The following is a 25,266-nucleotide window of genomic DNA, read 5'->3' as shown; positions in this document are numbered from 1 at the left end:
CCCCCCCCCCACCCCCCCAAGACAAATGTCAAAATTTTGATAATATTTGACCTCATTTACATATGGTGTACCTTGATACTACACACAGACTGTCCTCCCAGCACTTGAATTTCTCAACTGTACTGGGTAGCACCAGACTTCTGCAAGCTGCTTTGTCTTTCCCACCATATGGCACCATGACAGTGTTTTCTTCACTAATTAGTCTTTAACACATATGCCAAGTCCAAATGACTATAATGTCAGTGCTGCACTGAGGATCCTTGTTGCATCAGAAAGGAGATGCCATATATTCACACTGGAAAGCATTTAGTTTTAGTTGCAGGTACTGCACAGATATTGACTCATTTTAGTTTACTCTTGAATCCTTATGGCCAGTAACTATTAATCCTAGGAATCAGTGAAAGCCGTTTGTGATGGATACACGTAGACGCCTGCACTTCCAAAGGTCTGTGCTGCAGTTGCCAAGTATCTTTTAAGAAATGTTCCCTCTTTTGGGCAGACATCACATAGCTCACTTTCTCTTTCTGCAGAGATACACATTGGCGGTTCCAATTTTTATATGTGCATCAAGTAATATCTTGCTTGAAACAAAAAAGGCAAAATGGGTTTCTGATTTGATGTCCCTGGGGCAGCTGGGCTCAGGATGTTGAGCAGGCCATCTTGTATTCGCAGGTTTAATAGTTTGATCCCTGGCTCTTATGTCAACACTGAACTCCTAGCAGCTCCAGATGGCCAGGCCTATGCCTGGCAGCATTTGTATGAATGGGTGAATGAAAAACAAATTTGTGAAATGCTTTGTCCACTAAGGTAGGAAGGTGTACTCCACTGTTCATTCACTAGCCGGATGACACAGTCTGGTAGCAGGTGTCAAAATGCAGTTTCAAAAATTATTCCAACAGCAATTTCTATATCTGCCCTCACAATGCTTAAGGTTTGATTAGATTTATGCACAAATGTTTTGGATAAATGTTTTGCACTACGGGTTTAAATGCTGTCAGATTTAGTAAATCAAGGGTATAGGACATGATGCCTCTCAACAAGAGCCACAACAGCCTGTCAGACCAAGAAGGCTGCACTCTTTTACACAGGGACAGTAGGACTAAGAAAGAGCAAAAACAAGGGTTAACATTGGTTTGGCTATTTGAGAAGAAGCACATTAAAAACAACCAAAGGGCTCAGATTTTATTCAGATGTGGCATTCTTCCTTCTGGATTGATTATTATCCAAAGCTATTATCTTTCATTTATTAACATTAAGGACCTAGCGTGGCCATGATTTTGCCTTTTGTATTGAATTAAACTGAGTTTAATTTTGGAAAAATTTGAATTATGGGATTACAGGATTTAAGAGACATATAAATGTTCTTCCAGTAATCCATTAAGGTCATTAAAATTTTCTAACCAGCTGCTCCTGGAAGTCCCCAGGTGTAGACACGGGTGTCCGGGCGTTTACAGTGGCGGCCCCTAAGCTCTTGAATGGCTTACCTATGAATATTAGATCAGCATCAGACTTGGATCTTTCAAAACACTGCTTAAGACTCATTTATTTGCACTGCCTCATAATCAGGATGTACATTTGCTAGAAATACCCTTTCTCATAACCTTAATGACATGCTGTGAATCTAATATATACCACATCTGGAATGTTTAATCAGCAGGTGAACTAGTCTCTTGGATTTTGCATGGTTTCTGTACCTTTTTTCTGTTTCTGAGAGCAAGAATAGGTCTGCAGTAGACAGAGAAAAAAGGCAATTGAGAGACTTTTCTTGAAAAGGTGCTAATGTGAGTTAAAAGCAAGGGAACTTGGAGACAATTTCATCTCTTTCTTCAAAAGATATTCACAAAACAGTACAAGAATAGCCTCTCATTTTGAGTCTCATTTTCTCTGCACCATATTCTGGTGCTTTGTCTTATTGTTCTCTGCACTCTCCACTTTCCAGTACTTGAAAATTGTCTCAGCACTCAAATGCTCAACAACAAATTGCTGAAATGGAGATCTGCTTGCTGTCAAAAGCAGTCTTTTACATCAGATCTTTTAGAATAAAATTAACATAATGGTCATGTTAGGGAAGACCACAGGCTTATCAGACTCATGTCACACTCACAAAATATCCAGTGTTAACTGATTGGTTGTTAGGTCTTGGTGTAGTTTTCTCAGCCTGGAATAAGTGGAAGGATTTTGCATGCTGACTGACCTGGATGAGGCAGCTTTCAATACAGATACTGTATATCATTCCTGACACTGGAAAAATCACACATTTGAAATAGAAACTAAATGGTAACCCCAAGAAAATATCACATTGACTCCAAGCTTATCATTTTAGCTTTAAGACCATCTGTTATGCTAACAAATGAGTAATTGGGAATCTTGTTCCCCTTGTCAGATAATCTAACTAATGAAGTTAAACACTTACCATAACCCCAAAAACAGATTTATGAACTCAGAACATTTTAGTGACACATTAGAATATACAGTAAGTACTTTGTATACTGTAAATTATGCCAAAATAGGACCCACATTTTGGTTAATGTGTTTCATAAAACATAATATGACAAAAATTGAAATACCACTATCTAAAAGTATCTTATGTGTCTTTAAAGAGATCTGTGACTATGTGAGCATGTGTGTGCATGTTTTAGAGGATGAAATGCCATGTGCAAAGACTTCTTAAATCTCTTGCCGTCCGCTTTATCCTATAATACAATTATATTGCTAAACACAGAACACAGAAAATTGTACTCCATATATAAAGATCACTTGTGGGGCGATGTCATCAATATAACACACGTTTAACCTTCATGTTATGCCTCCATGCTGGCAATAGACGTGGCCGGAGGGATTATGTTTTCGGGTTGTGTGTCCGTCCATCTGTCTGGCCTATACGTGAACGTGATATCTCAGGAATTCCTTGAGGGAATTTCTTCAAATTTAACACAAATGTCCACTGGACTCTAAGATGAACTTATTAGATTTTGGGGGTCAAAGTCAGTGACTTCACGCCTGCCCTATTCCTGTGAATTTGACTGGTTGACGGAGGCATACAACCCCGATAAGGTCATTCTAGTTTCTCGACTTATGACCAAGCCAGTTTCCAGAATGCAATATTAGGATTTTTACAGCAATTGTACAGTTGTGCACACGTAGATAGAGGAATAGCTTTAATCATTTTTACAATTGTTATAGATAGGTTTACTCATGTTTGTCTTGCCATGTGTGTTTTAACTTACTGGGAACATTTGACATCATAAAAAATTGAGAAAGTGATGCCTGTAAGGGACTTACAGGCTTAAGAGAGATGTAACATAAGGGAAAAATAGGGAAAAAAAAGAAAACACAGAGAAGAAACACATTCATGTCTGCCATCAGTTCAGCTTCACACATGCCTGATCCGTAACACTCATGGTTCCTGGACTGTTCTCACCTTGAAGAGAGGCAGGTGCAAAGGTTAGAAAGTGTGTGAAAGACAAACATATGACAGTCATACTGAAAAGACCAGAAGACTGCAGGGAGGAAATTGTTTATTGACTACGAAAGTGAAGTGAAAAGACTGTAGGTTATGCGTTTTTGTAGCCGAAAACAAACAAATATAAACAAAACAAAAACAGAAATAGATTGATTTACTGATCAAAATATAAACCCTACCATACTTATATTTATTACAGCATGGATTCTGTTTTTAAGGTGAACACGTGACAACATAAGTAAAATTTAATTTGACAAGGCAAGAAACACAAGTTGTCAGATAATCATTTTGCCAGACATTTGACTAATTTTAGTTCTGTAGGTCAAAGTGAACTGTGATAATTATGGGTAAAATTTGTTACCATTTGCCTTTGCATTGGACTCCAAATATTTCTTTTCTGAATTATGATCCAATTACAGAAAAACTATAAAACCAAAATGCAGAAAAAAACTTAAAAAAAAAAAAATTCCCATAAAGTACAGGCTGATCGGGACACTCTGGCATCTACTGGAGTGAGACTGATACCATGTCATGTCAACATCCCCAGTTTGTTTCCAACTGGGGACCTTTGTTATCTCTCTCTCTCTCTCTCTCTCTCTCATCATGTTTTCTGTTTACATCTTCATTGTAAATCTATCAAAAGAAAGCAAAATGCAGAGAAAACAATAACAAATAGTGACTTTACCCATATAGTCTCTTTATTAAAAGCAAACCTTTTAAAGTTACTATTAAAACACCCTCTCTTATGCATGGCTAGTAATTGGATCACAACATATGAATCAATCTATAGGCCACAGTGTTTTGTATAAAAAATCCTGGCAGAGTTTCAGCAGGGGCAGACTACTGTACTTTGCATATGGATGAGTCCTTACATACACTTGAGTGTAACCTTTAGGATATGCCCATCCTGAATTTGTAATTTGTCCTGTGACACTTTTGGCAAGGTTGCATCCATGTGGTCAGGTGTGCAGGGGCTTGACCGGTCGATGTCGAGCTTCCTTGCACACCAAGGAGTCTGGCAGTCAGGTCAGTGGTAATGGCCGTGGCCAGATGGTACCTATCCACTAGGGACGAAGGACACAGACATGCTGGTCACAGTTTAACTTTGGAGGTTGCATATTCTAGCATTATTTAATGCTTGATTACATGCATCATTTATCACAATTATGTCTTGATAAAAGTTTGATGCAAAACACAGCAGAGGCATGCTGAATATTCAAACTTTGCCCTCTCCTGTCTAATCAACACCAAAGAAGGGAGCAATGGAGAGGAAAGGAGTAAGAGAGAATTCCACAGTAGCAAATAACACTTTGATAGAAAGATACCATTTGTTACGTCAACTGAGAGCAAGATTAAGTACACAGGAAAAATTAAACAAGGCATAACTTTTAAGAGAATGCAGAACTAAAAAGGATGAATATCTCAATAAACCTCAGTGATGATGCGTCTTCTAAAAATATATTATTACTTTTAGTTGTAGGGTCGTGAGATTTTTTTTCTTTTTTAACTGTGGCCCAAACAGTATTATCAGGATTTCTGCAGGTCCTTAAAAAGTCTTAAACAGTCTAAAATCCAATATGAATTTGAGGCCTTAAATATGATACAATAGGTTGATGTTACTTCTATAATGTCACATTAACTTTGTGCTTTAGGTGCTTTGTAAGACAAGGCAAGTTTATTCATAATAGCACGTTATCATACACAAAGGCAAATTCAAATGCACACAGATAGATAAAACATAAACATGCTAATTTTTTTAAAACATTAAATGCAAATTAATTTACATGACAGCACAAGGTAGCAACATGCTAGTGTCAATACATAATATTTTTCGGATCACTGTGGCAGACTGTGGATTCTCGCCGTTCTCATTATACCTTGTACCCTCTTACTTTCGTCTTCCAAAGACTTGGGGAAAACGTTTAGTTGACAAAGTAGTACCGTCTGTGACACGCTGCTTCCATCTTCCATTCTTGAGACCTGGATTGGAAACAGGACAATGAAGTCAGTTAAACATGACAAACTTGCAACCCACTGTACTATAAGCAGGGAAACACTGAAATTAAGATTTTTGGCTACTGGAGTCACATGAAAAGCGCATAACTGCTGTTAAGGCCTCTAGCAAACACCTGCCATCAAACAATATTGTTCTGTATTATTGTAACATCAGGAACATCACCAGGGCTTGGCCCCATGCAATGCAACCCAACTTCAATAGAAACAGCATCTGGATCTATAGCAGTATTACAGACTGAGGTGGGTGCTGCAGAACTTAGACAGTGTAACTAGAAAAAAAAGGAGTCTAAAAATTTCTTCATATCCTTCATATTATTTTTGTCCATATGGATGGGACATCTTACAATCAAACTTGCAGAAACCCTGATTATGCTAAACATGACAAACTCAAACAATAATCATAAATAGTATTTTTATTCAAATTTCATATTTGAATGTGAAATATGTTATTACATGAGGACAGAAAGTGAAGGAGGAGATAACTTGTGACAAAGGTCTACAGCTGCACTGTATGAAATGTTGGGATCTTAATGGTAAACATCTGGTGTTGTTGGTTGACCAGGAATCCTAGGAGAAAGGTTTTAGACTGACAAAAAGTTAAAGCACTTGATATAAAACTGACAGTTTTCCTGACACAGGTTTATTAAGTCTTCTGCACCTCATTTGAAGGGAGATGTGCATGTTATTTATCAAAGAGATGCACAAGCCTGAGAGATCACGTTGCCTGTCCTGTGTAGAGTGTTGCGTGTACAGTATGATCAGCCAAGAGCTGTTCACACGGATGTGAACATTTTGCATGCTTGTTAAATTGGTGCTAATTCACACCAGTTTATTGAAATATGTTTGAAATGGACAGAAGAAAAAATATATTAGACTTTAAGATGGGATGAATTTTAGAAAGGGTGTACAGAGTAGTGAAAACTGCCAGGAAGCCTCAGTGAATTTCTTCAAAACAAAAACATTTACAGTATTTAATGGAGAAAAGGGGGCATTTAATGAAATGATAATGCATAAATTTTGATTGCATTCTTATGACAAAAGATGTACAACTGTGCTTTAAGCTGTATTTATTTTGGGGATTTTAGTCAACTGTATAAATACCAACTGCATTTTGTGCAGTACGTACTTGTTTTAGTATGAGCATCTGCTGGATTGGTTGCACTCACTGACTCTTTCCTGCAGTGGTTCTCTATTGGTTTCAGTTTCAATATGAGCATCACCACCTAATTTGTTTTATGACACCAAAGATTTATTTATGAGAAATGTCTTTTCTCATTCTACTTTTCATAGCTGGACTTACATGACGTTCCTCCAGACTGTGTACCTCATTAATCAGTAACTCAATTTCAGAACCACAACATTTAGTTCTCACTTTAATTCCTGAGCTTGTTTATGGCTCCAAGTTGCAGACATTCTGGGGCTGAACTGCATTTTTTAAAGCTCTCCTTTGCAAAGTGTGATTAGTAAGCAGCGCCTGTCACTGACAGTTAAATTAGCTTAGTGTCAGCCTAGGATGTTACAGTAATTTGTATGCATGTTCTAACGCAAAGTGCATGCAGTGCAAGCTGCAGTACGTTTCATGTACTGTAAAGTAAATATGACCATGAGATTCTGAGAATGAAGTCTACTTAATGACAGAAGTGCTTTGGCTTACTATGCCCTGGGCTTCCACTTCCTGAAGTAAACTGAAAACAATAAATAAACTGAAGGTGAACAGTCTTCGTACAAGGTAAATGAAAATCTTTGATATTACCTTAAATACATTCAAAGTGAACACTGTCCTCCTTTCTACTCTTTTAATAAATATCTCATATAAACTATGTAAGTTGATACACCTAATGGATGGCAAATTGTATGAACCTCAAATATGGTTTTGCAAGCAGGAGGGGACTGACATGTTTGCAGATGTATTCACATTTTTTGATTGGATTGCGTAAAATAAAAATTGAATTCTAAATCAATTTGACTGTGACTTTGTGCAGGCTGTCCAGGGACAGCGACATCATTATGAATATTAATTGTTAATAATTATCCTTGTCCTCAGGGTAACTCTTATTTCAGGACAGTGGAAGTTGATTTAGAGAGAGAAAAAATGGGGAGCGCAGAAAATAAGTAAAGTGCATCAGTATCTTTACTGACACCTGTAGATTTTCTTTAACTTGTCATGGCTATTATCTGTTGTTATCACTGTTTAAAAGTGTGAGGCATTAAAATGAAACCAGATTATGTCAGACCAGCTGCTTTTGACTATACAGCATAAATCTACGCTAATGAGAAGTGCTAAGAGTTTTAGAACCTCTTATACACGTCACTTTCTACTGAAACTGTAAGGACACTTGACCTCTTCACACCATTTATTTCAGTCTTTGCTGGATGACTGAATCAATGTTGTGTGTGTTTGTGGCACAGCTTGTTACGAGCATTTATAATTGTGTTTTTGTAATCACATGTTAAACCTTACAAAAACATGAATTCTGAAAAAAATAATGAAGGCAATTCATCTGTAGCCAGAACTTAAAAACCTTCATAATGTGTTTGTTAATTGCTGCATAAAATATCTAAAACACACACATCCAGCAATTAAGTGTGGAAGTGGCAGCTATGCCAATGAATAACCACTTTATTAATTTATCACTGAGGGGATCTTAAAACACCTAGAGTGAGATAAAATGAAACCGAACAAAACTGTCACCATAGCTGTAATAGTATGCTAAACAACTCAGAATGGTTTGGTTTCTCTCAGTTTGAATTTCCATGCAATCATTTCCAAGAAAGAGTCACAATGTTGCAATAGTTAGGAAACCTGAACAATCAACCAGATTTTCCTATTGAACATCACCGCAAAAGGCTCGATAATGCCAAGCAGACAAGCCTAACAAGACCACAGTCCTCTACAAGTCGAACGATGTCACTTGACTGTTTCCAGGAAATTGTTTCTTCCATCGTCTTCAATCACCTGTGTGCAGAGCAGATGAACATTATCGAGGAATGCACTGACAGGCATTTATCTTCACTGAATAGCTGCTCTCTGAGATGTCACTGGTCTACAAAACAGGCACAAGAAGTCGATCTCAACATAACTTCAGCTTTTATTGGTCAGAGTTTCTGGGTTTATGTCAAACACTTTCTGATTTCCTCACTCAAACAGCAACTCTTAACTCTGTTGCTCAAACAGCAAATTATTTTAGCCTTACTGTTTCCTAACATTTATCTAAACTTGTCTTTTTAGAATTGTCTATATATTGTCATAACCTATGAACCTATACTGAAAAATATAAAAGAAATGTGCCCACGTTAATCAAAATATACCAGTTAAAAAATTTGGACAGTGAATTGAATGATAAAGTGTGTCCAAACTTTTGGCTGGTACTACAGTTCCTCTTTGTCCTCTTCATGTAGCTCAGGGGTTCACAACTTTTTGTAGCTTAAGGCCCACTTTAATAATAATAATAATTTTATTCTAACCCTTTGCAGTACATGGCTCTCTGAGGCCCAAATGTTGTCTTTAGACCCATTCCCTTCCTTCATTTAAGGAAAATGCCACATTTTATTAAAAAAATCAAATTAAATCAACATGTATGGATGTTTAATAAACTTGACTTCCTTTATGTACACTGGTTAAGTTCTTGCGGAAGAGTTTGATGCTCGTTAACATTAATCATGTATTCCTGCTTGCTGGTGGAAATCTGGTTTGAGCAGTTGGTCATGTTTGCACAGATGAAGCCGGCTGAGCTTTTCACTAGCCACTTGCACTCCTTAGTCAGGGTTACAGTGAACTATGACACTGGGGAAAGTTATACATTCACACAACTAATATGTAGTGCATTTACAGGAGTTTGCAACAGCTGTCTTCCCATTTAAAATGAGAATTTCTCTAATAGCAGTAATTTTGATACAATCTATTTCCAGGTAGAGCTTCTGCTCACTCTAGCTACCATACATGTACATGAGTTATAACTCATATCAGATATTTGGTGGATTTTAATTTTTCTACCTCAACTCATTCAAATAACAAAGGTGCAGTAAGATGCTGACCTTGTGAGTGTTTACTCTGTCTTTTGTACAAAGTGATCAGGACCCCTGATTGGCTATGCACCTCGATGCAAACTTTGTGGTGCAGCTTTGCGAAAGAGAGTGCTCAAGCTTAAGTAGCCTGTTAAAGGTCAAAACAAAATGCAGCCACACTTTGACTAATCAAAATTCAACACACAATCAGAGACACTTGAGTTACTCACAAGTGCATGATAATATAAAGCTGGAAAACAGACTAATGAATAAACAAAGAGAAAAATAAATATACAACATGCTTAATTGAACTGATGAAAAACCTATGAAACATTTGTGCAATAAAAAATCATATGTGTCAATTGACAGTGATGGCTCATGTTAAAAACAAAGGAAAGTCATACCCATCCTGGAGAGTTTATAATGTGTAAAAGCATATAAACCTTTGGAGGGGCTTAGATATTCAAAAACATTAAATGATAGGCTTGAAAATATGTGCTTTTCCAAATTTGATCAGTGCCATCAACAAAACAAGTTATGAATGAAGTCACGCAAGAACATATTTTAAAAAAATTGCAACATCCAAACTTAAATTGGAGATGAACTCTGAGCTTTACGGACGTGAACTTTTTTCAGCTTAGTTGGCTGACAAACATATTTGCCTGCTGTTCAGATTCTGTTTGCATTTTCAGGCACAGAGATTTTTTTTTTTCACAGATGAAATTGGCATAGATTGCTTAGCAGGAAATGGCATGACTTATCATAGAATGGTTGTAGGGTGGAGCCTGTTTGGGTGCACAAAGTGTTCGACGCCAACACCACAGTTTATGCTCCAACCCCTGTTATTGCCTGTTTCTTTAATTTTAATTTTAGTTGCCTGAACAAAATCATATGGAAACCATAGTGGAAGGAAATCAATAAACGCCATTTTGTTTCAAGAATTCATGAAAAAAATGAATGTTTGATTTAGCTCTGTACTCCAAACTACTGACTTCAGTATTGAATTGTGCTTCATAATTTATGAAACAACTAAACTGTATCCAAGTAAAACAGATTGTGCATTCAAGGGTTAAGCCTGTTTAATGAGAAACCCATGAAGGACATAGGAGTGCAGATTGTAAACAACTGTTTCCCAGGGAAAGGCAAGCTAACAATCCACACGGTGTGCACACTGAGTAATACGAGTGTGAACTGGAACACCTCAACATACATGGCTACATAAGACCGTCCTGAAATAGGCCACTACTGTAGTAATTTTGTTATTTTCCACACTGACTTCGACAGCCCTTTACAACACCTTCAAGAGAATGTTTTCAATGCTAAGTGATTTCAGTCACCACCAGGGGACGGGATACATTCCCCAATAGGAAACCATTATACCACAACTTCCATCATGGTGTGTGAAGTGGCTGAATGGGGAGGGAAGTATTGCTTTACTGAAACTGAGGTGCTCCCTTGTTTCAGTCCTTTTCTCTTCTGAGTAATTTGTTTGTTTTGTTTTATGTACTTTTGAAAGGTGACTCTAAGAAATAATCCAGAGTGGCAAGAGAGCTAGAGTAAATGTATATGTATTTTTATCAATGCACTAATTTTATGTTATCGAAAGCCTCTCTGGAGTGAGAATTTGGTTCTGCCTCCAAAAAGGTTTACCAAACAGCAAGATGAGCCCACAGCAAGTTATAGGTGAGGACAAATTGAGGTTTAAGCACCGCAGTCATTTAGAGAACGATCCCAGGATATTAAATGGTAATCCCAAATGGATTTAATTTGGACAGAGCACGCTCAAAATATCATCTAGTTAGAGATTGTGGATTTCTCACAGTAACTGCAACCACAATTAAAATGAAGCATCATGATCCTAGAAATATGTCAAGTATTTAATTGGGCTTCTCGTTTTCACAAGAACCTCACCCAAGAAAATAATGTGGAAAAACAAACAGTATAAAATCTCTCCACCAGTGTGTCATAACATTCTCAAGTTTCATCAACTTGTACAAAGAGTTTTGTAACTCATTCTCTGAATTTATGTCAAATGAGTGGGGCACACAAGAAACAAAGGGCCTTGAGAGAATTACAGACTACAATAATTAGAACATGTTTTATAATTTGGAAGATATTCCACCACCCATGCATCTCACCGTCACAGAGCATCAGATCTGACCTTGAACTAAAAGAGAAATAAAAGAAACTAGTTTTAGATCACTTCTGATCTCTTTACCTAATTATTTTTATGCATCTAGACTATTTGAGTAGCACTGTTGTTAATAAGTTAATGAAAATATAACAAATATTCCAGGGGAGCCAACAGTGGTGTGGTGGGTAGAGCAGTCATCTCCCAACCAAAAGGTTGAAAGTTCAAATCTCAGTGCTGGCAAGTCCACGTGTCAAAGTGTCCTTTGGCAAGACACTGAACCCCCCCCGTTGCCCCCAATGTTTAGAGCCATTGGTTGAGGTGGCGCTGCAGATGGTTGCCATCAGTTCTGTACTGGAATTTGTTTTTGAAACAAATTCTTTGTGTGTAACATACTTGGCCAATAAAGGTGATTATCCTTATAAATTATATTTAGAATGTTTATATACTGGTTTTACATCTGCTGCCTCTCTTTGCTGGTTATCAGCACAGAGATAGCTTACAGAAACAGAATCCGTTTTATTGGCCAGGTGTGATGGACACGAGGAATTTGACAGTGGCTCTCAATGTGTATGCCCAATGCTCTTGCATAAGGTAATGAGTAGACAAGTAAACAAGATAAGACTGAAAGAACATCTCCACTGTTCTGAGCATGTTCAGGTCCAGGTTGTTGCGACCGCACCACAGGGCCAGCTGTGATCCTTGGTCCTTGGTCATTGGTCTCATCTGAGATGGTGATGAGTCGGCCTACAGACAGGGGTTAACAGAGGGGGTCCTCTGAGGTGCAGCCATTTGTGTAAACAGCAGCAGGGAGAGCACACATCGCTGGGGGGAACCTGTACTGACAGTCCGGATTCTGGATGCGGTTTTCCACAGCCTCCCACGCGGCTTCCTGTCAGTCAGAAAGCTGGTGAACCACTGACAGACGGGGGCAGGCACAATGAGCTGGGTCAGTTTAGAGTGAAGCATGTCCAGGATATCTCAATTATATTATAAAAAAATTAACAAGAATGAAAATATGCATCAACTTTTAATGACACACGTCTACCACTCATTTCATCTCTTTTCTCCCAGTATATGTTTTTCTGTCCTGAAAGGACAAGCTAGGCTACTCAGAAATGTCATCATCTGCCATGTAACTGGTACTAGAAATGTGCAGCTGACACACAGAAAAAGCTGTATGCTGAAAGCCTTTTAAACTGTCAATGCATGACATGTACTCAGGCTTTTTATTTAATCATTTATTAGAAACCATTTGTTAATTTATTTATGTTAGAAGGGAATCTAAACTGGGTGAATGGTCAATAAGAGAAACTGCCCACAAATAATGACAAACCTCTGCTTTGGCTGCATGCTGTAGAAAATGTTTGACTGTTTGTTAGTTAGTTTGTTTGTTTCTCACTATAAAGCCTCTAGAGATGTACAATATATGGATTACACGTCTCAGTAGCTGTGTCATTTGTCGCCATGATCATTCTTGAGAGTACAAAATATGAATTTCACATCTCGGCAGCTGTGACACCAGAAGCTACTTCTCTATGATCATGTCACTTGTTGCTCCGACCCTTCAGTCCATTTATCTGCTCTGATCATTTGGGGAATGGTGAAAAACTAAGACTTTCAAATGGAAGACAAATGTTAGTTTCCTGTTTTGAACAAGCACTTAGGGCTTTGTTTTCCTGAACTAGGGCATGCATAAGGTGCATATGGGCATGTTCAACAATGTTTTTGTAATTTTGGTTTTGTGCACAATCAGGCATTACTGGGTGCATTGTGGAGGAGAGGTGGAACACATTATTAGAGGAAGGAATGCACTGTGAGCAGGTGGAGCCTGGGCTGCGTTTAGTTATGTCCAATCAATCCAGCTCCTCTCATCCCCTTTAAAGAACAGGACAGAATTCACACTTACTGAGGACTAGTTTATTTATCTTATTTAAAAATAATATTTCAAAATGATCAGACATATTTCATGATACAAATAATTTTACAATAAAATACTGGAGAGAGAGAGAGACGTCATGAATTTAAGGGTTTATTTCAAGTTGGTGTGGTCAGAAAAATACATTTGGGTTCCTGTTCTTGTGCTTCTCATCCTACGTGCTTGTCAGGAAGTAAAATTGCAGTGCACCTGCGACTGTGATAAGAGGTGATCTGAGCAGCATACACACAACTCAACTGCGCCTCTGGTCCAACCTCAGCGTAAACACATCCATTCATGGCAGGAAAATACCAAACACACCAATGCACAAAAAAAAGTAGCCATGCATAATGACAGTTATTGAAGCAACACAGAAATTGTTGCGCTGGCAGGAAAATAGAACCCTTATTGTTATTACTTTAATGGAATTTTATCTTAATAGAAACAACCATTTGTCAACCAACAAAATTGTATGCAAAACCTGTGTCCTGACAGGGAACTACCCTCGGGGTGGTGAAACTAATAGAAGTGTCTGAACCCACAACTTGTTAAAATTCTCAGGAGTAGTGTAAACAGCAACTTAAATGGGATTTTAAAAAGCTAATTGCAAGGATCTATCTAGCAATGAGCAGATACTTGACTTGATGTTTTAACACTATAAATAGTGCCTAGGCTAGGCAGTTTCCACATTTTTCATTAGTGCTTGTGGCAGAGGTATATAAAAAGCTGGATTGAATAATTAAATTTTCTATGCCTCAAGTAGCCACCCGATAAAATTATAAATCAATAGCATTTCCATGAATACTAATTGTGGTTGCAGGGAGTTGAGGTGGCGTAGCCCAGGTGGGGATTTGATCAGGTCTGCAGAGGCAGTCATCTGAGACCTCTGCCTCTCCAGCCATACCCCACTGGGGGTGACTGCTACCCCTCTTACGTTTGGATGCAAAATCAATTGAACAAATCTGGGAGTAAATGAAATAGTATGGAGCTTAATTTCCAATGGCTAGAGGCTTTGTACCAGGTTATTTATGAGAACAGGTGGGGGTTTGCCTTTTCAGGGTATGTATTCTGACTGGGCACTGAATGAATTGCTTGGCTTCTCTAGAATGCAATAAATAGGTTAATGTGTGTCCGTTTGTCTTTTTGTCAGGCCAAATGTTGTGTGATTCAAAAGGAAAAGAAAAAAAAAAACTATATTTAGAATGTTTATATACTGGTTTTACATCTGCTGCCTCTCTTTGCTGGTTATCAGCACAGAGATAGCTTACAGAAACAGAATCCGTTTTATTGGCCAGGTGTGATGGACACGAGGAATTTGACAGTGGCTCTCAATGTGTATGCCCAATGCTCTTGCATAAGGTAATGAGTAGACAAGTAAACAAGATAAGACTGAAAGAACATCTCCACTGTTCTGAGCATGTTCAGGTCCAGGTTGTTGCGACCGCACCACAGGGCCAGCTGTGATCCTTGGTCCTTGGTCATTGGTCTCATCTGAGATGGTGATGAGTCGGCCTACAGACAGGGGTTAACAGAGGGGGTCCTCTGAGGTGCAGCCATTTGTGTAAACAGCAGCAGGGAGAGCACACATCGCTGGGGGGAACCTGTACTGACAGTCCGGATTCTGGATGCGGTTTTCCACAGCCTCCCACGCGGCTTCCTGTCAGTCAGAAAGCTGGTGAACCACTGACAGACGGGGGCAGGCACAATGAGCTGGGTCAGTTTAGAGTGAAGCATGTCCAGGATATCTCAATTATATTATAAAAAAATTAACAAGAATGAAAATATGCATCAACTTTTAATGACACACGTCTACCACTCATTTCATCTCTTTTCTCCCAGTATATGTTTTTCTGTCCTGAAAGGACAAGCTAGGCTACTCAGAAATGTCATCATCTGCCATGTAACTGGTACTAGAAATGTGCAGCTGACACACAGAAAAAGCTGTATGCTGAAAGCCTTTTAAACTGTCAATGCATGACATGTACTCAGGCTTTTTATTTAATCATTTATTAGAAACCATTTGTTAATTTATTTATGTTAGAAGGGAATCTAAACTGGGTGAATGGTCAATAAGAGAAACTGCCCACAAATAATGACAAACCTCTGCTTTGGCTGCATGCTGTAGAAAATGTTTGACTGTTTGTTAGTTAGTTTGTTTGTTTCTCACTATAAAGCCTCTAGAGATGTACAATATATGGATTACACGTCTCAGTAGCTGTGTCATTTGTCGCCATGATCATTCTTGAGAGTACAAAATATGAATTTCACATCTCGGCAGCTGTGACACCAGAAGCTACTTCTCTATGATCATGTCACTTGTTGCTCCGACCCTTCAGTCCATTTATCTGCTCTGATCATTTGGGGAATGGTGAAAAACTAAGACTTTCAAATGGAAGACAAATGTTAGTTTCCTGTTTTGAACAAGCACTTAGGGCTTTGTTTTCCTGAACTAGGGCATGCATAAGGTGCATATGGGCATGTTCAACAATGTTTTTGTAATTTTGGTTTTGTGCACAATCAGGCATTACTGGGTGCATTGTGGAGGAGAGGTGGAACACATTATTAGAGGAAGGAATGCACTGTGAGCAGGTGGAGCCTGGGCTGCGTTTAGTTATGTCCAATCAATCCAGCTCCTCTCATCCCCTTTAAAGAACAGGACAGAATTCACACTTACTGAGGACTAGTTTATTTATCTTATTTAAAAATAATATTTCAAAATGATCAGACATATTTCATGATACAAATAATTTTACAATAAAATACTGGAGAGAGAGAGAGACGTCATGAATTTAAGGGTTTATTTCAAGTTGGTGTGGTCAGAAAAATACATTTGGGTTCCTGTTCTTGTGCTTCTCATCCTACGTGCTTGTCAGGAAGTAAAATTGCAGTGCACCTGCGACTGTGATAAGAGGTGATCTGAGCAGCATACACACAACTCAACTGCGCCTCTGGTCCAACCTCAGCGTAAACACATCCATTCATGGCAGGAAAATACCAAACACACCAATGCACAAAAAAAAGTAGCCATGCATAATGACAGTTATTGAAGCAACACAGAAATTGTTGCGCTGGCAGGAAAATAGAACCCTTATTGTTATTACTTTAATGGAATTTTATCTTAATAGAAACAACCATTTGTCAACCAACAAAATTGTATGCAAAACCTGTGTCCTGACAGGGAACTACCCTCGGGGTGGTGAAACTAATAGAAGTGTCTGAACCCACAACTTGTTAAAATTCTCAGGAGTAGTGTAAACAGCAACTTAAATGGGATTTTAAAAAGCTAATTGCAAGGATCTATCTAGCAATGAGCAGATACTTGACTTGATGTTTTAACACTATAAATAGTGCCTAGGCTAGGCAGTTTCCACATTTTTCATTAGTGCTTGTGGCAGAGGTATATAAAAAGCTGGATTGAATAATTAAATTTTCTATGCCTCAAGTAGCCACCCGATAAAATTATAAATCAATAGCATTTCCATGAATACTAATTGTGGTTGCAGGGAGTTGAGGTGGCGTAGCCCAGGTGGGGATTTGATCAGGTCTGCAGAGGCAGTCATCTGAGACCTCTGCCTCTCCAGCCATACCCCACTGGGGGTGACTGCTACCCCTCTTACGTTTGGATGCAAAATCAATTGAACAAATCTGGGAGTAAATGAAATAGTATGGAGCTTAATTTCCAATGGCTAGAGGCTTTGTACCAGGTTATTTATGAGAACAGGTGGGGGTTTGCCTTTTCAGGGTATGTATTCTGACTGGGCACTGAATGAATTGCTTGGCTTCTCTAGAATGCAATAAATAGGTTAATGTGTGTCCGTTTGTCTTTTTGTCAGGCCAAATGTTGTGTGATTCAAAAGGAAAAGAAAAAAAAAAACAGGAGTATTTTTAATTAACAGGCCAGGCATTTTATCTGCAACATGAACCTAGCTGCTGTATGAGGATTTCATCAGACCCAGCTAACTAGCTTATGCTGTTCATCCATTAGTGTACAAACAACTTGATGCATTTTACCTATGTCACAATTATCTGTGGGCAGCACAGTGGCGTGGTGGTTAGTGCTGTTGCCTCACAGCAAGAAGGTTCCGGTTCAAGCCCTGGCCGAACCGGGGCCTTTCTGTGCAGAGTTTGAATGTTCTCCCTGTGCTTGCATGGGTTCTCTCCGGGTGCTCCGGCTTCCTCCCACAGTCCAAAGACATGCAGCTTAGGTTGATTGGTGTCTCTAAATTGCCCATAGGAGTGATTGTGTATATGTGAGTGGTTGTTTGTGCGTTAGCCCTGCGATGGATTGGCGACCTGTCCAGGGTGTACCCTGCAGCTGGCTGGGATTGGCTCCAGCCCCCCGTGACCCCCCCTTGGGACTAAGTGGTTTAGAAAATGGATGGACAATTATCTGTTTCTGATGTGTTAACATATACTTACAGTATAAAAAATGTTTTTAGTAGCTCATTCAAAGATTACCAGTTAACTAAGCAAACAGCTTTGGACTAATTCTAAATTTGTTAAAATATAAAACATATATAATTCTCCAAGAAATGGTAAAATAGCTGTGAATGGTTTTAGTTTTTAACAACTTATCAACTATGCTTGTAATGTCATCTATCCTTGTTTTAGCCTTGGTATTATTTCTGATCAGAGCAAGATGTTTGTTGGACTGGTGCCCTTGAGGGATTCACAGTGAGTTCTGATTTGAAACTTCATTATTAAAATATGAAATAACCCTAACCCTGTATATTATTTTAGATGCTAAGTGGGTCTCTATGGGAAAAAGGCATCTACTTGGCTACATTAAAATACAATTAGCATATATATGTAGAAAATAAACATCTATTTATACAAGTATTTATCCATGTGAATGATTTCATATCTGAAAGATCTGCCAAATAAAAGCTATATTTATAAGCAGTACCTGTGACAAATGTTGATTGAAAGATATCATCTTTGCTTGTGGGCCAAATTGTAGCAATGCTCAATTAGTTAAATGTTAAATGCTTAAGATCTGTTATCCATTTACATTCAATAACAATCTTTCAAAATGAAGACAATTACTGAATGTTTACCTTAGCCATTTCATTAGCGCAGAAGGTTATCACCTTGTTTACTCTGTACATATTCATGAACTTTTTTTTTTTATTACTTCTATCTCTCAAGACTTCTTTCTGTAACATTAGACCATTGGCACTCTTCTTAACACAACCTCAAAAGAATTAATAATGGACTACTATTCTTTGACCAGAAAAAAGCAAAATGAAACAGCAGCCCGATTAAAGAGAAATACAAAAAAGTGGCTTGATTAGGGGAAAAAAGGAATCAGTAAGACGGAAGAAAGTCTAAGCTCTTTAACTGGTGCTCCTTTGCATATAAATGAGAGATTAGGCAGAAACTATATCTTATTGCTCGTTAGAATACATATGCCTAATTACAATATATTCATAAAGTGAGAGTGTAATTTCCACAAAGGAGATTACAAACGAAGCGCAAGGTCAGGAAAAGCCCTTTTTGTTCTCAGCATACCATAAAAATGAGGATGCTGATGCTGCACAGAAAATGGCTCATGCTCACTGATTCTCCTTAAAGATAGTTTTTTCTTTCAGATTAAGTGTAAAGATAGGATAAAAGGAGTTATACTTTAATAATGTTAATGAAAATATTTAAGGAAGGGAAATAATTTGAACTTTGTGAACTTATTCTTGTTGGAACAGAAACTAACAAACTGACCTTGACTTGTCTGAATTATGATGATCTCATAGTTGGATTCTATCAGCCCTGTAAGACTTATTCCCACCTATAATGTTGAAAACCAAATGATATCTCAATTGATATACGTTTTTACATAAAAGATCGAGTTCCTACTCAAGTGTCAGCACCTTCTTCTGTGTGTGTATGAAAGGCTGAATGCAGAAAATTTACAGTCTAAAGCACTGGCTTTAAAGTATGGGTTGTCACCCACCAGTGAGTTTTGGGAGAATTTGAACGGGTCACTAAACGGCCACCAATAAAATCACTGTCAGTTATACACCATCTGTCAGTAAAATGGTTTCCCTGCAATTCCCCCGTTGCTCTTAAATTTAAGGGTTGTTTGTAAGGGAAAATTCATCTTAATTTTTCAAGCTGTGGCCGTCTACACTAAAATCAATTTATACTATCAAAACATCTATGAAATTTTAGTCACTGCTGCACCACAGTAGTAATAGTAGTCAGAGAAAGTTTACATTTATAGAAAAAGGTGTGGGAAGTCATGCACAGATACTTCTTTTGATGGTAAAATCACATTGGCACTCAGTAAATGTATTACTCATCATTTTAACCTTGGGTCAGAAGAGAAGAGCTATAAAGAAACATTCCACACAACTGTCTTGCTGTTCAAGGAGACAAATCGATAGCTTAATGTGCGTGGTCTGTGAACTGTATAAAAGAAAATAAGATCTCAATGTCTGCTTTTAATTCCCGTTTAGCCATGAACTCTGAGTGAATTCCTTTCTTTATGGGTCACTTTCTATATTGTATATCTTTGTTGGTGCATGAATGTGTTTACAAGAGATAGTGAATGATGGTGCAATGCAATTACGGGCTCTGACAATTAACAATTCAAATAGTTTTTCTTTCTTTATATGCAATGGCTAAAGTTTGAGACTTAATGTAGGATAAATTTAAATCAGAAAACAGTAGCACAGTATATAAAGTTCTGGGCTACAGGTCTGCAAAAAAAAAAAAAAAACAAGCAACACAAAAAGTACATGCAGAATAAGGAAGAGACATTTACTAATTCATTTATTTTGTGATATGATATTTTCTTTACCATGTCTTTGAATTAAATTTTACTATAGTATAACAGTAAGCCCCACCCCACAAAGAATGTAGGACAACACTAGATTTGTATATAGCAGTGTACCCAATGTCAATGCACTAGCCTACAACACTTAATGAGACATTTTACAGTCCTCATTCCCATGGTTCAGTGCTGTACTGCATCTTAATTTATCAATCTTCTCCCAATCAAATGTCACTGAGGATGCCACTGAAAATTCCTTGTCCAATTATTAGCATGTGAATGACTACAAGCTCTTATTTCTAATAATGCTCAACTGCAGTCTTTTCATTAGAATTTTAATGGAAATCCCTTTTGGTGGCCCTGTCTTTCAGGTGCTCAAAAGACCTTACATTGAGTAAAATAATCCCCAAAGCCAGCACAATTACATCTAATTCCATTTTAATTCAGTCAAAAGGTGGTGTGGGGGAAGCATTCCAAATGTTCGCAGGTGGTAAAAAATGAAATTTTGGTTTTAATTGTGGGGACTAAATCTTAGTAGGGAAATCTTTATTAGAGCTCTATAGTTTTTAAAGGCCTATCTGTATATCATCAGAGTGCTAATAATGATCAAAAATGAATTACATTTTAGTCAGGTGCTGTTTCAACAGGAATTTATGTATTGCTCTCTGCATTTGAATAAATTCAAATATATTAATATTCATATTAGTATCATTTCAAGTTCCATAACTTATTTTAGACATGCAAACTTCATACCACAATCAATGTGTACAAAATGTATCAACTTTTATTATTATGAATCAATTTATCCTTTGTCACTGATCTTTCTTTAAACACATGGCTCATTTGCTCTTAAAGTAAGTGATTACATTTGCATCATGCTTTCATGACCCAGGTCCAAATTTAATAGATAATTTGAAAACATTATGCTGGAGATGCTGTATAAGGTAGAAACCTTTTAAATATATAAACAATTGGTAAGTACAACCCAGTTTGTGAGATTACAGTGTAATATTAATTTTGCTCTTGTAGTTTAAAAATGTTTAATGTAATATTCTCTGCATATAGTGTACTTTTTTTTAATATACTGTATATATATACTGTATGCCTTCATGATGGCGATTGCCACAACCAGAGGCATTATCTTTTTGGGTTGTCAGTCCATCTAGCCCATTCTTATGAATGCCATATGTCAGGAAGCAAATATGTTTGTTTAGTGGTAATTGGGTATGTTTTTGAAAACATGTCAAACTCGTGAAGTCATTTAAAAAGGCACCTCATGAATGTGAATAGCTGCAAGTAAAAAAATGAACATACAGTATGGTAGGACAAACCTTACCTTCACTGTGGTTTTTGGAGCAGCTACTAGGAGCTGTTTGAAGCAGTATTCAGCACCGGAGTGCAACAAACCATAAACAAACTAGTCAGTAATCAGAGAGTGCAAACCTCTGCCAAGGAGCAACTCACTTTCCCCTTAATGCCATAAAAGCAATATCCCTATGATAGTTTGCGTCAGGAAGGGCATCTGGTGTAAAACACGTGCCAAATGTCAACATGCGATTCGTCAGTGTGACGATTTGCTGTGGCGACCCCTAAACGGGAAAAGCCGAAAGTGACTTTCTAGTTTGCCCCTCATAATATGATTGCTTGACCATGGAAACCAACTGCTGGCATTTGGAATGACACTGATATCTTAGTCTGAACGTTGTTAAGGCATGACAGACATTCACTTGTTGGTTTAGGGGTAAACCAGGGACCAGTACAGCGAAATTTCTCATCTTACCTTTGATGTTTTTATGCAGAAAAATAAGTTTTTCCGATGCAAACACTGCATTTCCTGACTCACAAAATGGCGTCGGTTTGGAAAATACCATTATTTCTAAGTTAGGGGGGTTCTGGCTGGATAGAAACAGGTTTACATTGGTGCTGGCCAAAAAACCCCCTCCCCCCATGGTGCATGGTGCGGTCTTCTCGACTGCCATTGGTCCATGATGCTGTCAATAAGGCCAGAAACTCAATAGCCTCATTCTATAGGTCGAGAGGAATCCAATGAGGGGTCATTTGTCTGTATGCGGAAATCTGGGACCAAGCTATTGACTTGCAAATGAGGAGAGCATCAGCCCTGGCTGTTCCATCTTTATTTACTCTTCAACAACAAAACATCGAAAGGTATTTACACCTCCTGACAAATCTCACAAGTGTTCCCTTTCGTTTGACACTGAGAGTAACCAAATACACCATGTTGTTGTGGAGATATACACATTTTATTTTGGGGAGTCGCCGTCGATTTAAATCCCCAAAACAGGCGCAGGGCTTAAACTGTTAAAAACAAACAAACAAACCAACCAGCTCCAGCAAAAAGATTACCACCGCCCTTGGCAGGGGTAATAAGACAAGAGAACGGTCTTCTAGCTCTGGCTTCTTCTTTGCACTGGTCATGACATTGGCTAGCCGTAGGCTTGGCTAAACTAAGTGTGGTGCTTATAGCACTCCAGTCCACCACTTAATACATTTGTGTGGGAACACAGATTTTTAAAAAAAACGCAAAACATTACAACTGTCAATTACTATTAAAGATTACAGCTGCACTGTACTGAAAGTCCAATACAAATACATGTTCCTTTATACCCCTTGTCTTGGTCATTGCAACATATGACAGAGAGAGCAATAACAGGTGAAAAACCAACCAACCTGCTTACAACCTGCTCCAACACACTGTATTTAAAAGACAGCTGGTGTTGACAAGAATCCATTTGAGATTGCAATGGCAGACAAGTATGAGTCCAGCGTGGGCACCTCAGTTTCTCTTTTCTTGTGTGTACAGATTTACTACTGACTACAAAGGTTAATCAACAATCCCTCTCTGCTCTTTCTCTTTCATCTCAACCCTCAGGCCTCATCTGGAGGGAATATTGGCAGAGTGTTTGTTACTTGATTGGCTTTGCAGGAGTAATCCATACAGATGTGTCTGTTGTGCCCATGTGCATCAGGTTTCTGGAAGAGCCAAGACAGACTGAAGCCATCAGATTTCACTCTAAATGGCCTTTGGGTCCAGGGAATGGCTCTCCTACAAAGTAGCATGGCCACTGATCCTCGCCAAGGCATTAACTCTTGATGAAACAGTCAGGGCTTTCTATATGCTTTCATGAACTGTCTGGTTTTGATATTTTTCTTTGAATTGAAGTACTGATTTTAACAGCAATTGCTACTACAAAACAATACATGACCTACTTTACTGTGTTGTAAATTGTTGTCCACTGTACACAACATACATTACATTACATAAAAATGCACAGTGATATTGGTCTCTCTAAAAATTTTAAATAGCAATAAGGACATTAAATGCTAGAACAAAATGCAAAAATATAGTGAAATAATACCATACAAACAACATGAAATGTCCAACATGATCAAAGGCAAAAAAAAAGTATGTTAAAAGCCTTCTAATGGTTATAGAAGTTCTGTCTATTGTCTGTCAGGAGTAAGTTAGGAAGTACTGTGATGTTGCTGTAGAGCCATGAAGTCCAAAGACAAATGTCAGGGAGGTAGGGTGTCCGTGAGGGATAACATAATTTTGGACTTAGACATGGGATACAACAGTTTGTTTCCTGTTACAGCCGACAGTGTACATGGCTTTAGACTGTCTAATTTACATTATTATCTGATACAAAGAGTGGTTCTTGAATCCTTTCTTGAGAAGCCCTTCGTTTTCAGCCAACTGTTTTGACCTACAGTATTTCACAGTGACCTCTGGGAATGTAATAAGTCAAATGATTTACATTCATGATATAAGGTCGTAGTAAGAGGATCTATGCCAGTATGCCATTTCAGACTGTAATGATAGACTCTTAATCTGTCATAGTTATTGCTGTGGGTATTGCATGACAGTTCATGTTCTCTCATCATCATCTCCACTGACGTTCATGTTGTGTTTGGTCAGCTCCCTCTTCATCAGGGCATAAAATTTTAATATATTTTTCTACAGTTTATTTAAATGAAGACCATTAAGTTCAGATTTTTGACAAGATGCATGGACCTTAGCGTCAGGGAGGCTTATTCTGTGTGCACTCAGACATCTGTAAAGGTTGTGCTGTCAGCTGTGCAAAAAAAAAAAGCCACACAGTATCTAAAGAGCATTATTGCAACTCTCATTTTCCATTTTAAAAATGATTTCCATGGCATTTGGTGTTAAAGGCCAGAACAAATTGATTATAAGACAACTACAAATTAGTAGCTTTAGTTTATGTTTAGTTTGATATTTTTTCCAACCTAATATTTATATTATATGTATGGTTTTCTTCTGTTAAATTAATTTCAGGACAATGTTCTGTACTATGCTTGGTTGTCTAAAATATTACATCTAAAATGAATATTGTGAAATTAAATGAATTCTCAGTTTGATTAGAGACTTGACCCTGGCATAAATAACTCAGCTTTTCTTGTCAAAAGCAAATGTTGCTTATATTTTGCACAATAATCTATTGCTAAATCTCCTAAAATTGCAGTGGTATTATTTCAAACCTCTGTGAATCAGTATTACTCACCCTCATGCACAATCATACTGTATAGTCATGCAGATACAGTATCTGTGAAGGGGAGAACTATCTGGTCAAGGAAGGCAATCTGGGATAGCTTCAGGCTGTGCAAATCCTACCTTCTTTTGACTGTGATCTAAAGAGAAATTGAGTCCTCTTAAAATGCCACTGTAACCAGGTGTAGATGTTGACTTCCCACAGAGCTCCTCTTCCAGTTAGCCAGACAGGGACCCCTCCTAGCCAGAGATATTTAGGTTCACAAGACCTCAGGCTTTGTCAGTTCTCCAATATTCATTAGATGAAACTAATTGAAGTATTGGAGCAGACTAACAATTTGTGCTCTTATAAGCCTCACATATGGCCTTTAAAATATGTAGATTGTGTTGCTTCTGTCCACTGTTTCTTTGTAGAGAAATGTCTCTTCTAAAGCAC

The 25,266-nt window shown here is 37.9% G+C and overlaps 1 protein-coding gene across 1 annotated transcript in view; it reads right to left on the bottom strand.

Annotated features, from left to right (window-relative positions):
• Positions 1–5,313: 5,313 nt before the first annotated feature.
• The window catches only part of pcdh9 (protocadherin 9), a 207,087-nt gene continuing 187,134 nt past the window's right edge, over positions 5,314–25,266 (bottom strand). The window contains exon 5 of the mRNA XM_020607688.1: positions 5,314–5,443. Coding sequence (XP_020463344.1) covers positions 5,352–5,443 — 92 coding nt within the window. The 3' untranslated portion in view covers positions 5,314–5,351. The remainder of the gene's footprint in view (positions 5,444–25,266) is intronic.

The sequence above is a fragment of the Monopterus albus genome, unplaced genomic scaffold, assembly GCF_001952655.1.
Source record: "Monopterus albus unplaced genomic scaffold, M_albus_1.0 scaffold4.1, whole genome shotgun sequence".
In the NCBI taxonomy this organism is placed as follows: domain Eukaryota; kingdom Metazoa; phylum Chordata; class Actinopteri; order Synbranchiformes; family Synbranchidae; genus Monopterus; species Monopterus albus.
The sequence above is the reverse complement of the archived record's forward strand: the minus strand, read 5'-3'. Positions and strand labels throughout refer to the sequence as shown.